Source organism: Vespula pensylvanica, chromosome 5, assembly GCF_014466175.1.
Source record: "Vespula pensylvanica isolate Volc-1 chromosome 5, ASM1446617v1, whole genome shotgun sequence".
Taxonomy (NCBI): Eukaryota; Metazoa; Arthropoda; class Insecta; order Hymenoptera; family Vespidae; genus Vespula; species Vespula pensylvanica.
Genome location: NC_057689.1, coordinates 8999907 through 9016302, shown reverse-complemented (window position 1 = coordinate 9016302; position 16396 = coordinate 8999907). Strand labels below are relative to the sequence as shown.

General features: G+C 31.4%; 4 protein-coding genes across 10 annotated transcripts in view; all 4 read left to right on the top strand.

Moving 5' to 3' along the window:
- Positions 1-1688: 1688 nt before the first annotated feature.
- Positions 1689-8489, top strand: LOC122629484. Its single transcript, XM_043812932.1, has 4 exons — positions 1689-1842; positions 6115-6660; positions 6960-7247; positions 7377-8489. The coding sequence occupies exons 2-4, from the start codon at positions 6115-6117 to the stop codon at positions 7461-7463; spliced, it is 921 nt and encodes a 306-aa protein (XP_043668867.1). The 5' UTR covers positions 1689-1842; the 3' UTR covers positions 7464-8489.
- Positions 8362-11010, top strand: LOC122629413. The gene is made up of 6 exons (XM_043812798.1): positions 8362-8438; positions 8668-8695; positions 8907-8978; positions 9062-9148; positions 9341-9716; positions 10013-11010. The coding sequence occupies exons 1-6, from the start codon at positions 8362-8364 to the stop codon at positions 10300-10302; spliced, it is 930 nt and encodes a 309-aa protein (XP_043668733.1). The 3' UTR covers positions 10303-11010.
- Positions 11011-11743: 733 nt separating this feature from the next.
- On the top strand, positions 11744-14799 carry LOC122629323. Of its 2 annotated transcripts, XM_043812660.1 has the most exons (8): positions 11747-11959; positions 12775-12967; positions 13050-13328; positions 13449-13483; positions 13566-13619; positions 13691-13925; positions 14021-14316; positions 14394-14799. In XM_043812660.1, the coding sequence occupies exons 1-8, from the start codon at positions 11843-11845 to the stop codon at positions 14448-14450; spliced, it is 1266 nt and encodes a 421-aa protein (XP_043668595.1). In that variant the 5' UTR covers positions 11747-11842; the 3' UTR covers positions 14451-14799. The 2 variants fall into 2 exon arrangements, with proteins under 2 accessions (XP_043668594.1, XP_043668595.1); XM_043812659.1 differs by having other exon boundaries at positions 11744-11959; positions 13050-13483.
- Positions 14800-15020: 221 nt separating this feature from the next.
- Positions 15021-16396, top strand: part of LOC122629322 (GATA zinc finger domain-containing protein 14-like) — a 3824-nt gene continuing 2448 nt past the window's right edge. Inside the window, exons 1-2 of one of the 6 annotated variants that reach the window (XM_043812658.1) lie at positions 15021-15425; positions 15537-16374. In XM_043812658.1, the coding sequence (XP_043668593.1) occupies positions 15330-15425; positions 15537-16374 (934 nt within the window). In that variant the 5' untranslated portion in view covers positions 15021-15329. Of the gene's footprint in view, positions 15426-15536; positions 16389-16396 lie in introns of all 6 variants that reach the window. The other 5 variants (XM_043812653.1, XM_043812652.1, XM_043812655.1 and 2 more) reach the window with 5 other exon arrangements.

Below are 16396 nucleotides of genomic sequence, written 5' to 3'. Positions count from 1 at the left end.
TGTGTTAAATAAAGTAATATATTTTTAATTAAGAAATAATAAAGTAATTAAAGAATAATAAAGTAATATAAATTTTGTACAAATTGATCGACTCAATCGACCAACAGTTTTTAAGCTCGTTATATACAGATCTTTTTTAAGTATAAATATATATATATATATATTAAAAATATATATATAAACATATATATAAGTATGTATATATAAAAGTATATATATATATATTATACTTAAAAAAATATGTAATAAATTAAGTAGGACAGTAACAACTAGTTCTTCTTTTTTCTCTGTAATAATCTTTATATATAAACTGTATAAGTAAATGCAAAATTTCAATATTATGTGGTATCATTATTAAATTTTTTATTGGAAGAAAAAAGCAATAAAAATTTTACAATGATATCCACAATTGATCTTGATATTAATAAATTATTATCATGAAGGTTTATACAATCGAATGGAATAAAAACTCTCTTTTTTTCTTTTTTCTCGTTTGCATATGTGTTTTTCAAAAAAAAAAAAAAAAAAAAAAAATGAATGGTTCACTTTTCTTATAAGAAGTTTTTTTTTCGGACAATAAGAGGTCATTAGGTATTAGAAAAAATATAAATAACGGCAATACGACAAGGAAAGGAGTATTACGAAATATTAGATCTTTTACCTTGAAGAAGTGAATGTAAATGAAAAAAATAATTATGCACTTTGACACCGCACTTACCTACTTATCCATGTGAAATAGATACATGCATATATTTACATATTAACAACGAAATTTCTTTTTTATCATTTGGTTTGTATGTTTTTCTTTCTCTCGTTTTTCTTTTCTTTTAATCAATAAAGATTAATAAAGATTCATTGCGTAGCTAATTATAAAATTAATATACTTCACAAAAGTAGGAATTCGGGTCGTGTCCTCGACTTATCGATGAAGTCACGCGTTTTAGTTTTTTTTTTGCAATTACGTATGAAAGTTGTTTCATTAATTACTCTATCTAAAACCTTGTCGATAAGAATGTCTTCTTCTAGAAGTGCATCGGTGAAATGTAAACATTATAATTGTAAATGCTAGGCGTGGTTCGGGTTCGATGTGCTTTGAAAGATAACATAATTGAAATTATTTTCCGACGTACTTACCTGTCATACGGGTTATCATACTTCAGGCTGACATATTCCATTGTCGAAATAATATTCACGATAATATAAACTTCTTTTTTTCTCGTTTTTTTTTTTTTTTCTTTTTCTACGGTCAACATTAACATAATTCTTTTACGTAATTCAACGTCCTAGATAAATTCTTACAAAATCTGAATATTATATAAAACGTGCAATGTAATCGAAGACTATTAACAAATCTTTTTTTCTTTTATTTCTTCTTATAAAATTTGTAAATAAATTAGTAATGATAACTTCATAATTTGACAAAGTTTATAACATTTCCGAGAAAGTTATTAGACTGTATAGAAAGAAATTTTTATATGATATTACGACATGGAAAGATGACGTATACTGTCAGAGTGGGAGACTAACAAAGGGTAGTCCCATAAAGAATTTAAGTGGATTTGTTCAGTTCAAACACGAAAGCCAAAGATATTTCGTAAAAATGTAGACGACCTTCGTAGCTGATACAAAACACATTGGAAGGCCAGAGAGAGAGACTCATCTCGTTAGTGTCGTTTCTACCGCTCGACAAGATGCACTCTATCTTACTTTCGCGCTCGATTCATTCCACAGATTAAAAGTTTTTCAAACAAAACGTTGAAGAGATCGATCCATCGACTACGTAACAAATCACTCTCTGTATTTGCGAATAAATTGGATATTTTTTGTGAAAAAGATTCGAAGGTAAGACAAGGACAAAATTATTTTTCCATTTATTAAGATTTTATTGGAAGTAATAAGATCTCGTCGTTAAATTAATTAATTGTTTATTGTTATTGTTTTCCTTTTTTTTCATTTTTTCTTTTTGTTACATTAAAGGAAAAAAGAAAAAGAAGAAAATAAAAGCTTTCAACGAGATTCGAATGAACGATTTCAGTTTCAAAACGTGCAGTATTGAGCTCGTTTAACACAAAAACGAACGGAGTGTTGCAATTTGCAAGAAGTCGGTAAAAGTTAAAAGCCAGATTCGTTAACGCCATTACAGTCATTCGCGAAATATAAAGGAAAGAAGACACGACGAGAAATTTCATAACTACAAGTCTGTTAAATCTCCGTTATGTAAAGTTCACTGCTCTATTCGTTTTTCTTTTTCTTTTTTTTCTTTTTTCTTTTTTACTAGCTTCGGACGACACACCTGCCAGAGATTTGCATAATATTAACGACCGTTCGCTTAATGTTTTGTTGCATCGTTCCGCATCAAATTTAATTTAAATCTTTTTTTGTTTTTTGTTTCGAACCTTGATAAATTTCGTCGTGTTCGATTTCAAATCGTTCTCGAACAAACAAACGAGGAAAGAATAAGAAATGTATAATTAACTTCTTCTTATATTCGATATATGTCATTTACGCAGCAATTAGACGTGAAATGTATATATTAATCAAAATTGTACATAAGTGCTATTTATTTTCGTTTTTTATTTATCTTTTTTTTTTTTCCTTTTTGTTCTTTTTCTTTTTCTTTTCTACAAAACTCTACGGTGAGATATTTCGAGGAAAAGCAAGTGTGATCAGTTCTCTTCGAGGATTGAGAGAAATGTCTTCTTGCGTAGTCTCAGTAAAGAATAATTTTCTACGAACGATTCTTTTGTTTACGGTGAGCCTAAAAATTTTCCTTTCAATTATTTCACGCTTATTATCTCGTCTCGTTATATTGTTAAATTGACATAAAAAAAATTTTACGTCGACGGTTTGATAAAGAATTACACAAGTCCCGATGTACATGTTTACAAAAGACGAACTTACATAACGCCTATTAGTTTGTTAGTTGAGTAGTAGAAAATTGATTGTAAAATAGAGGAAAGGAAAACGTTAATAGATCTAAAATAGTCATTCGTTTCGACTATTCGAACCGAACCGTCCTTAGGTCCGAGTTAAGGTCAATATCCTTCCAAAAATAATATTTCATAATAATCTAGAAACAGGTTTTACTGGTTAGAAAAGTGATGCAAAACGACCACAACCTAAGGCGACTATTTTATAACTAAGTGTTCGGTTCGTCTAAAGAAAGATAAGTCTTTTAAATTACCATTTAAAGAATAAGAAAAGAACGTTTGTTCTTTGAACAATCTTATCGTAGAAAGAGAGAGAGAGAGAAAGTCATGCATCCGTGTGATTACGGACCGAACTAATTATAATAGCGAAACGTTCGTTAATTCCGTAATAGAGAAACTGTCTACGGTTTGTGCACGCGAGTGGAAATATTTCGAGATTTATAATTATCCAATTGTTATTTTATTTGAAGTATTAAAAATTATATTACAAAACACGTAATCGTTACTTATTATTAGTACAAAATTATATTAAAAGGAGGAATTACTTTTTTAATTTTTAATGTATACGTAAAATACAAAGGATAATATTAGAATCGATAATACATTGGTAATCTCAACGAATAATTTATTTTACGATTTTAATACGCTGACTCACGAGGATATCACGTTGGGATATCGATGAGCTTCGAAACTAATTAACGATGAAGTAAGAACGAGGGCGTCTAAGTATAATACTAAGTAAGAAATGGTGTTACGTTTATACGTGAAAACACGTGGTCTTGGGAGCGATCGAGAGTGAAAGTAAAAGATGGCCGGTTAAGTGCCGAGTTAAGGTCCACGTGGTCGTTTGATTCCGCCAGTTCCACGAAAGCAAGGACGTTCGAGTATCGTGCGATCCATCGACGATGGTGAACGAACGAATTACTCGATGATCGTTGATCGTAAAGATTGTCAGAAAGGAAAGTGTTTCTCTTTTAAAAATAAGAAACTACGATATATACGTCGATACGATCACAATAGTGTCATTATTTTCTTCACGGTAGATCGATCTATTGATCGATCGAAATATCGATACCGATCGTATCTCTCTCTCTCTGTCTTTCTCTCTTTATATGTGTGTTTGTGCGTGCATGCGTGCGTGTGTGTATGTGTGTGTGTGCGTGCGTGCATGCGTGCGTGTTTAAGTGCGTATGCTATACGAAAAATAAGTGCACGTAACTCGACAAACGATCTTCCGTGAGATCGAAAAATATAATGAAAGGAAATGAAAAGAAAAATTATTCTCGAATTAGTTCGATCACCATGCGTACTTCTCTAATCGGACAAAATCTTCCTGCTACGACGTTCCACGTCAAGGAAGTTGTGTTAGAAAGTCTCGTGAACATTCGCTATTACGAGTCTACGATTCTCGATTCGTAATGCTTCACCTAAGATGTCGTTGCACGCATGTCATTTTACAAAAAACCATTTCGTTCTGAACGGTAAATGATTATGAGCGAAAATATCTTACGTTTCGTTCGTTTCCACCATGACGTAAATAAATGTTAAATTACTATTTACGAGGAATATTTACTAAAATCAATAGTCACTCGTTTTTATACAAGATACTTATTATACCTTTTAACGATACAGGGAGTTAGATAATGAAAATTGCCAATGTTTGTTTTGCGTTTTAAATAATATCTAAATGTTCACAAATGAATACCACTTTGAGTTTTAGCAAAAAAATACATAAAATTATCGATTAAATACGATTTCGTTTACACGCGGAATTACATTCAGTCTAATCGTTGATTGGTGTAAACTTGTCGAATTCAAAAATAATTTCAAATTAAAATAAACACTCGAATAATGTTTCGTTTTAACCTTGATTATATTTATATTATATACATTAATCTTGAAATTTTAACAGTTATAAGCATGTGCGATTATATATTACTGTCAAGAGTAATAAAGTTTTTCTCTTTTTACTTTTTTTCAAAATTTACGTTTTCATTCAAAATAAATCTTTCGCAAGTAAGACATCATAGCTCGAAATTACAAACGAAATCAATTTATTTATGAAATGAATAAAGATATTAGTCGTATATAGAAGTAGGACATTTAATAATAACAAATTGAAATTTCTAAGTGCTCATACGTGATTCTCAAAGTGATACGAATTTTCGAAACATTTTCATCACATGGGCCGATATCGATTGCTCATCGATTTATTTCGTAATCCTCGAAATATACCCTGAAATCAAATTCAACTCACGCCTTCGATATAAGACACGTCACGTAGAACCTTAAAGCATAATAAATCGCTCGGTAAAGCTCGAAACACTATCTCCGTTAAAAGAAAACTCGATTTACCGTTCGTTCATTGAACAGTAACGTTCGAACGTTTAAGAACGTCGTCATCCTTCTTTTAAACAAACTCTTGCTTTTTCTTTTAAGAACAAGTTATCGTTACAAAGAAACGATCCTTTCGCGTGTTAACACGTGTCGATAATAATCAACGGAAATTTTACTTGATTGGTTATTACCGATCATATTCTGAGAAAGTGAAAGGACGATAGGTAAGCTACGTAAAGATAAAAAAAATACATTTCCGAACGAAATAAAGATTTTTCTTTTCACGAATTCTTGAAGAAGAAGAAAAAGAAGAAGAGGAGGAGGTGGAGGTGGAGGAAGAAGAAAAAAAAATCTTTCGTAAAAATTCTGGCAAAATAAAAAAAAATAAAAAAGAAAACAGAAAAAAGAATTCAGAACAGCGAAACGTAACTTCGATGATCGTAGAATGAGAGAAGATCTTTCTAACAAAATTTGTCATTCCTTTGGGAGTTCTTCGTGGAAAACTTACAACGCGTTTTACGTGAGAAGAATGGATGTTTGATTCGAGGGAGAGTTAACGTTATCCAGAGTCTTCGGCGTTCGTTGAATCGCATGGGTTTCTTTATTCCCCACTCGCTACTTCTCTGGTAAAACCTTCCTCCATGAGTCCTATCGAGTTTACATAATTCACGGATCTTTCTTTCTTCTTTATTCTCTCGCTGTGACTCTCACTTTGGATCGTAGCCGAACTTTTACAATCTTTCGATACGACTTTACTTTCGACATATTATTTTTCAAGAAATTCCAGAATTTCGTCAATAAAAATAATTTTACAGCTCTAATAAAAATGAATTATAACTTTTTCTAGATGCCTTCGTTGTTATTTCATCATTGGATCGCCGGTTGGCTCTTGCTGGGTTTATTTGGATCAAACATGTCTGATTGTCAAAATTTATACTTGATGCCGTACGGAACTTATTACGACGATTACCGAATTGAATCAAACGATCGTGTCAAATATGTCGTACCGGAAACGTATTATCAATACTCACCTCCTGTAGATTCAGATCTCGAAAATAATATTTTAAGAAAGAATCGTTTGAATTTTCCGCCGTCGAATCCATCAAGCTACGATTATATCGCTCCGTCACAGAATATCCTGGATAATAAACGTCGTCCTGATGAAAACGATGAGAATAACGTTTGGTTGGATGAAGAGATTCTTGAAAAAATGAATGCACTCGAAAGAATGCTATCGGATGAGTCGAACGAGAAGGATTTCGAGACGAAAAATTCTATCAACGATAAAATCATTTCGGACTCAATCATGCCGGAAGAAACAAAGAGGGTCGTCAGACAAGTTCGTAAACAGAGACCAGGATTCTTTTGGACTCTGGCGAAGCTCGCTTTTGAGGTAAAATTAAAAAAAAAAAAAAGAAAAAAGAAAAAGGAAGAAGAGAACCAATAAATAAATAAATCAATAAAAATTAAAAAAATTTTAATTTTTATAAATATTCATTAGCACGAGATTCATTAAACGGATCATCAGTAATATATTTTACAATAAATATATTTTTAATATAACGTTTAACGTGTCGCGAAAATTTGTTCCTCGTTTCTTATGCGATAACATGACCAGCTGTATATCCGGTTGCCATTCGCCAGGCATTGTTTCGATGTTTTTTCTTGTGTTTTTATGAACAAATTTTTCAGACGTTCAACGATACTCAATCGGCAATCAAACAAATTACTTCAATAATTAGTAACAGTATTGGACCGGATACCACAACTAATAGATCGACGAGCAGCGATTCGTTGATGGAATCGAGTAAAACATCGATGATGAGAGATAGAAATGAGACTGCAATAACGACAGAAGCCACAATGACGAACACGAAACAAACTCCAGTACTTACAAGAAGTGAACTTCAATCATTAATTACCAGAAACATCAAAGGATTGATTCGGTTATTTAACATTGAGTGGCAGGACGCCCTTAAAGTAAGATCGACATAATTTGTATTTTTATATATAACATATTTTTTTTTTCTTTTTGTTTTTATTTATTTATTTTTTTTTTAAGAATATCTAATCGAACATTTTAAACATCTGAAACTTTATTTTTTCTAGCAATCGGATGTTAATGTGGATGAATTTAGAAAGGATCTTGGTAAGCAAGTAGGAACGTATTTACAAGATAATCCCAATGCTTATTGAAAACGGATCAGTTGAGACTTAGTATATATATGTATATACATATGTGTGTACGTGTAAAATGGAACAGATTTCTCTTAGACGTAAAATATGTAAAATACGTCATAATTTAATTATACTTATTTAACGATGAAACAGCCAAAGATCCGTTATAAAAAAAAAAAGAAGTTAATTACATAGATACTACACGCGTGAAATATCACAAATTAACTGTATCTACAATGTAACATAATTTGAGATACTTAATAGCTTTAAATACGTAATAACAACTGTATAGTCTTTATAAGCATTCTTTTATAATATTCAGGAATAGTAAACCGTATTGCAAATTATATCGTAAAAACAAAATGTCGCGTAAACATCAAATATTGTAGTATATATTTCTTTATAATGTATCATATCGATATAAAAGAAATTTGAAAATGAAAAGCTTTTTTCAAAACGATTAATTCATTCTTGTCAAACGATGTGAGGATAGACAAATTTAATATGTTTAGTTACATAATCGGTATAGTTGTTGGGATATTAAGTTGCATAACAACATACTACAAAGCCCACGCACGATATATCGCCAACACGTACGTAAATTAAAAAGTGATGAAAAGAAAAGGATGTTGGTGATATGAAAAAGGAGAGGAGATTATAAAAGAAGTCGTTGACCGTACATTACGACCGTACATTACATATCGATATTGCGTTATGTAGAAAGCACCTTTCCTCGATAAGGAGATTAAAAAAATAGTTTCATGAGCAACCGAATTCCGATTGGCCGAGAATCAGCGTGGGATCTCTCGATCGCGCCCTTATAGATCGGTTCACTCGATCTTCCTGGCAATCGTATCTGGACCGGTGATGCTGAATGAAAGGCAGCTTTCTCAGCACCTTTCCTTTTCGTTCGATCATGCGAGTTTACTTTCTGATTGGTGTCATTGCTCTCGCGGCTGCATTGGAGGATGTAAGTTTAAATAACAAAATTGAGTAATCGTAATGTAATGTAGAGGTGTTATAATAAACATTTGTAAATAATAAGAACTTGGAAATATTTGTTCGTTATTAAAAGTTTTTCATTCTATTAAAATCTTTCAATTCATTGCCTTAGCTTTATTTTATAATTATTGATTATTAACATTTAATCAGTTACTATTATTATTATTATTTTAAGAGTGTTAATAAATAAACAACATTTTGACGATGATAAATAAAAAGACAAAACACTCGTAAATAATATATACAATGTAAGTTCATAAATATAAATATATAAATGATATGGATTGAATGAAATCGATTTTATTAACCTTTGTAATCTTGATCTTAAATATTTACATGTTAACAATATCAAAGACTCGAGAAAGTCGAACAATGTAAATATATTAACTCATTTTACGTAGCTCGTACTATTCATACGAATATATTTCTTCGTGTAATTATTGGTAAATATTTTTTCAGGCCGCTTTACAAAGTCAGATTTATGGAGATCGTCTTGACCAGAAGAAAAGCGTAATAGATAAAATATTTAACGTAAGTATTTAAGATCAAAGATTATTTTAATCTTCGTTTCTTTTTTTTCCTTTTTCTTAATTAAATAATTTAAATCAACATAGATTCCAATTACGGCCGTTAAACAAACTGCAGTAGTAGCGCAATCATTTACACCAGAAAATAAGGAAACGATCGACAACATTTTTCAGGTCAAGCATTATGAACTTTGCTTCCTATCTCTCTCTCTCTCTCTCTCTCTCTCTCTCTCTCTCTCTCTCTCTCTCTCTCTCTCTCTCTCTCTCTCTCTTTCTCTCTGTATCTGCTTTCGCTTTAAAATCAAATTAAGAGAACGTTCTAATCGAACGTCTTACGTATTAAACTGATCCGTATTCATCTTGCAGATCCCAATTTCAACTTTGGAGGCGGTTGGAAGTCTCGTAAAAACAACTTCATCACAGAGATTAGAAAACGCTGATGAAATTCAAAAGAGACGTCAGGAGAGACGTGATCGAATACAGGCCCAACGAGAGGAACAGAGACTAAGAAGAGAGCAAATACAAAACGAACGATTGCAAAAGAAAGCATCGAGATATCCAAGACACCATCAAAAAGATCCTTTTGGATTTAATTCGTTGACGAAACTTTTTATTAACCATCATGGTGCCCTTTACAAACCTCATCAAATACATTCTCTTCTTGGAAATTATCACTGTTGTTCAAGTAACGGTCATGGCGGTAATAATGGCGGTAATCATGGAAGTCATGGAAATTACGGAGGTATCGATTAAAAATAAAAATAGAGAATTAATGTTAAGGTATTAACACGATAAATATCATTTAATATTGTCAATAATTTTTGATCTTGATGAAAAAAAGAAAAATTTCATCATCTTGACGACGTGTGTTCTACGAGGCACTTGTAAATACTTTACGTAAGAATTTCTTTCGACGGTGAGTTTGCAACGTGTATTAATAATCTCCGTCGGACGTCTTTCGTTTAAGAGGATAATAATTATTATAGTTACGTACGCCCAAAGGAGAGAAAGTCTGGTATAATAGATACTATTTTCCAGGTGTACATGAAATTCTTGGTGATAGCGAACATGGTCCTAACATGTATCAGGTACATGAGGAAATTAACGAAGAAAACGATTCGGTCGGAACTTTCTTCGGACATTTTTCGTTGAATTCATCAAAAGACAAACTTCAGAACAAGGTGGCGCCGTCGATCGATAAGGAACGAAACGATTCAATATTTGAAAATATTTCAACAAAGAAAAAGAACAAATCGAGATATCCATACGACGAACCACCGTTACAAAATAAAGTAGCTCCACGAAATACCAGGATTACATTCGTTTGACTTTTGTTATTTATTCTCGTTTAATTTCTTCTCGAATTATTTTACGATTTTCTCTTTTTATTTTTATTTTTCTTTTTTTTATCACACTCTTACGATCAACAATTTTCGAGATTATAAATTGTGTAAAACGTAATTAGTCAGTTTATAGATTCTCATTTTATAAATTATCAATCAACCATATATAACTACCGAAATATCTCCTTCTATTGAATTTCATTATCATAGTAAGCACGTCACGAGAATTCCCCGAACAGTGAAAACCGGTTAGAGGACGTATGAAAATGCAGTTATTCGTTTACGATAATGCATTAGCGTGAATAATTGTTTTTTTTTTTTTTTCTTCGCATGAATTTAATGTCAATGTAAAATTAGTGTAAAATACAAATGTTTTTTAGTGATGAGTCGAACGTAAGTCATCTTCGAGATAAAAGCTCGAATAGCTTCGTAAATAATTATATTCATTGAATAAAAAACAATGACGCTAATTCCACATCTATACTGCGTTAAAGATTATTTTTTGTTTATTTATCCCAGACGATGAGAGTGCAAAACGTTGAAAAGAATAAACTTCTCGTAATCTTAATAGATTCAAAGATCAAAAGTCATGTTTCAAGAATATTGAATGATTCATTCGATCTTATACGTGATTCTCCTATGTAAAATTTATACGTGATTCTCCTATGTAAAACTTTGATTGTCCTCGAGATCTATTACACTTCCTATATATATATATATATATATATATATATATATATATATATATATCTGTGTGTGTGTCTGTATATACATATATTACCTCCTCCTTTGATTTTAAAAAAATAAAGACGAAATCAAGGTATCTTTAGAATTCGATAAATTAAAAAAAAAAGAACGAGCATACGTGATACGTATATGTAAACATACATATATACATAGATGTAAATGATAGACTTCGAATATATGAACAAAGCTTCATGAATAAGACACAATCGAAGGGAATATTTTTTGCATGATTAAAAAGTTCAAAAAAGAAAAACGACATGTGTTTTCAAGCCGACTATCAGCATTAACTATTAGTATTGCATCGTCCGACGGTGTTTTCTCTTCAAGGAAACACGCGTTACATATATTACGTAAAATTAAGAGAATTAAAAATCGTATTCTTAAAGTTCATATTGTAAAGTCTAATTATGACGATTAAAAGATACAAGAAGAAAACTGTAATAACTAGAAGAAGAAGAAAAAAAAGAGGAAAAATTTATTCATATTGTTATGAAATATAGTTGATATGTGTAAAACAAAAAATCGCCGTCTGGTTTTGTAAGAATCCTGACATTTGAGAGGATCAAGGTCTCCTTTTTTATCCATTACATCTCGAGTCTCATTTATAAATTTGTTGTAACTCTCTATGACAAATCGAAGGAACGGCATGATATTTACTGATGATTTTAACGTTCGAACGTCTGAGTTTCTCCCTACTACCGGAGATAGCTTTATTGCATTTTTAGAAATCAGTGTTGGTTGGCAGTAGTCTTACCTGATTCGTTCAGTACAAGAGAAGATGGCGACGAGAAAAGTGAGCATTAGCAGTGTCCTTCTAGCAGTGAATCTCTTTCTATTTTTTTCTTTTCTAATCGATGCTAGAAAAGTCGAAGATAATGTTCAATCTTTCGGTGGGGTAAGCGATATTCTTACTTTTTCAAATTTGATAAATTATTTAAAATATTCTTTGGAGAATATTAATTACTATTGATTTATTTATGATCAATAATTAATAATGATATCTCGAAAAAAATTAATATATTAAAGATTGTTATAATATCGATTTAAACAAAAAGAAAACGAGAAATAGTGTAATTAAATAAAAAAAAAAAAAATGAAGAAGAAACAATAAAATTAATTAAAGAAAGTAGTATTAGAATAGAAACCTGATCAAATCATCAATTATATTTAACTGTCTGTTGTATTTGATGATATTAGTAGCATTAGTAACATTTATAATTTTTAAACCTATTGATACTAAGAAACAATTGAGTGCTTTTTCTTTGATAATATTTACTTATCGCTCGAAAATTCATTTGAAAAAGAAAACAGAGCATTTGTCGTCCGATAAGAAGAATGACTTGCGTTACTCGAAAAACTATTTCACTGATATTGAACTCTTGAACCTTCTAAAACAAAAATTATTTTTAATCGACCGTAATCCTACTATTGAGTTAAAAAATAACGAGCTGTCGGGTAATTTAAAATTTCTCTGTCAAACATAATTAATAATTATAATCGTACATAAAAACGATAATTGCTTCAATATTAAATATCAATTGGTTATTATTTATTATAAAAAAAGATCATTATTATAAATATCATTTATTATAAAGGAATAATAGACATATAATATTCCATATTGTTTATCCAATATTTGCTTAGAACGTATTGAAAATTGATACTTATTGATACATGCTTCGATATAAAATAGCATTTAATTCATCGTAGCTACCGTTCTTACAATTCACAAGAGACGGTGTCCGTGTGAATTTTGCTGGATATCATGCTGAAACTGGTCTCGGTGGTTTTCTCGGTAATTCTCAAACCGGTGGAGGACTTCATGCAAGTGCTGGAACACCGTTTGGTCCACAAGCATCTGCTGGATTAGGTGGACTACTTAACGGTAATAATGCAAACGCAGGTGAGAAACAAATCTTTTCTTGTTCTTTCTTTTTTTTTTAAAGAGAAAGAGAAAGATGAAGAAACGTGGATATCGTTGTTAGGTGGTGGCTTATTCGCACAAGCTGGTCTTGGACATAATCGACCAGCAGCCAGGGCTGGTCTTGGAGGAATCCTAGACGGAAGTGGAAATTCGAATAATCCGAATGCTGCCGGTAATCTTTTCGCCGAAGCTGGACTTGGAAATAATCTACCAGGAGCTAGAGCTGGCCTTGGAGGAGTCCTAGATGGAAGTGGAAATTCGAATAATCCTGTTGCCGGTAATCTTTTCGCAGAAGCTGGACTTGGAAATAATCTACCAGCAGCCAGAACTGGACTCGAAGGTGTCCTAAACGGAAATGAAAACAAACCTAATTCCGATAATGTTCATTATGATACAGTATCTAGTAATACCGCGTCAATTAAACCTTCTACAAGTCATACAAACATACAATTAATTTCAGGATCAATACCGAAAAATCACAAGAACCAAAGAGCAGTGAATATTTTTTTTCTTTCTCTATCAATAAATTTCAACTCATCTAAATGGAATGTTACAAAAGTTCAAATTTTGTTTTTAGATAGTTTCAAAATCGTTAGTTCTGGTCAACGAACCTGTTCCCGAATCAAAATACGTAAGTATTCGATTAATTAAAAATATTTGTAAAAAGTATAGTATTTGTAATAATCGTAAAAAAAAATTCAGTCTTCACCGGTAGGTACGTCAGCAGAACTATATGGAAATGTTTATCCTGATGCGAATGCGGGTTACGTCAGTGACAAGAGTGCATCCGAAAATGTACAAAAGATCCCAACTTCCCGTGATAGATCGGTCGAAGAAAATCGAAAGATAAACGAATCTACTACGTCTATCAATGGCTTGATATCTTTGAAAGGAGTCGTTACAGCTAATGCTGGAGCTAATGGCAATGCTGCAGTTGGTAAGGAATAAAAATTGAAATTAGATCGAAAAAATGAATAGACTTTTCATAGCTTTTCTTATCGTAAGCTTAACTCGTTACGTTACATCACGTAGGTAGTAATGTTAATACGGCACAAGAACAACCGGTATTGAATCATTGGTACTTAAGAAAGAGATTTCGCACTGGTCCATTGAGAAAACAAATAATACAATCGAGTTCGGTGATACCAGTTTCGGTCCCAATCCCAGCATCCACGTCTAGTGCCACATCAGGAACTGCATCTGGTGCTGCCAGTGCATCCGGAGAAATTATCTCACGAGTGAATACCGACGGTTTGACTGGCAGTGACATCACTTTTGTTGGTTCAAAAACTTATAAACCCGGATCGTTCTTTGATGATATTTTTAATGTAAATGATCGTCAGTTTTTTTCTTTTTTTAATTTTTTCTTCTTAATTATCTCGATCATAAAAGTTTTTCCTTGCAGATACCGATTTCCACGTTGACGGCGGTAAACCAATTGCTCAGAAATAATGTTGGTTGAGACCTGGACCATCTTTATATCATCTTTATTACTATATATTGTATTTCTATAATTATTTTCTTTTGGTTTCTAATACGAACGATCTTTGTAGCAAGAAGAAAACACGTAGTATTCATATAGTCGGTGCATTTGTTTATTATTATTATTATTATTATTATTATCATTATTATTATTATTATTATTATTTTATTTTATTTATTATTATTATTATTATTATTATTATTATTATTATTTATTAGAAACAGTTATAATTGATAAAGAAACTATTATAATTGGTAAATAGATTACTTTCATATAAACGAGAGATTTATATGACGATATTAATTATAAATTTTTGCAGTACTTTTAATTTTCTTTTTTCTATATCTCCCTTTTTTGTTATCAATACCATCGTCGAATATTTTCTTTGTTCAACGAACATTGCAATGTTCAATCGACATTTAATAAATCGTTTACAATGTTACTATATATCTATGCGAATTTCTTCCAAGACTAATCGCTTACTTGTTGCAGTATAAATTTCACGGTCAAAGTATTTATATTACATCAATATTTGTTTAGAAGCTTATGAAAAAAAAAACAAGATAGCAAATACATTTATTTTAAGATATAGATACGTTAAGTCATTAACAAGGACGAAGAAATTAAGCATATCACTAAAAAAGGTACAAATTCAGTAGACAGAAGCAATATATTTACTTCGACTTAACAATTATTTTAAAATCGTCTTATCAGTAAGATAAACCGAAAAAGAGTATTTAAATTCCCGGAAAGAAATAAATAATCAAGGAATTCCTCGACTTCATTGCATTTTTCCTTTACGAGCCACTGTAGACGGTTTAGAAATAACAAAAGTGGAAAGAGAGGACAGTTTCGAAGATGGGGAAGTTAATATGTACGTTTCTATTCTTAATTATTTCAACGAATCTCGTATTGGGTCGTTATACAACATATCAAGACAGTTTTGCGTTGAACGTAAGTATATAAACGAAGAAAATAATATTTTCAATGTAGAAGTTCTAATCACATCAGCTACAAAATTAAATACATGTACATTTAATATAAATTGTTGATATTTTATCTCAGTCGGCCGCAAATGAAGATCCGAATAGTGATCCGCATAACGGAAATGTATTGGACAGCAATCCTAATTCAAATATTGATTTAGATGATAGCAAAGTAAAAAAAGTTGATGAATCTAAGGAAAATGATGAAGACACAAAAAAGAATATTATACCTTTTTCTAATGATAATGGCGGAGTATCAGGAGAGAAAAATAATGGAAACTCCAAGGAAGGCTCTATATTTCATGACGTTTTAGGCAATACATTACAAAACTCCAAAGAAGACAATACCGAATCAGATAATTTGAAAAAATTGGAAAATGATAACTCCAACAAAGATTCTATATCACATGGTCTGTTACATCACATATTTGGTCATTCCAAGACAGACTCTTCATCACATGGTCTGTTAGACCACATATTTGATCACTCTAAGACAGACTCTTCATCACATGGTCTGTTGGACCACATATTTGATCACTCTAAGACAGACTCTTCATCACATGGTCTGTTGGACCACATATTTGGTCATTCCAAGGAAAGCAATGCAGAATCAGATAATTCAAAAGAATCGGAAAATGGTAACTCCAAGGAAGGCAGCTCAGAAGATAACAATAATTCCAAGAACAATGATAGTTCAGAGAACAGCAATGAATCAAAACACAAAGGCAGTTCTGAAAAGAACAATGATTCTAAACACAAAGACAATTCAGGAAACAATAATGGGTCTAAACAGAAAGGTAATTCAGGAAAAAGCAATGGCTCTAAACAAAAAGGTAATTCAGGAAACAGCAATGAATCTAAAGATAACAACAGTTCAGAAGACAACAATAACTCTAAAGACAACAACAGTTCAGAAGGCAGTAATGAATCTAAAGACAA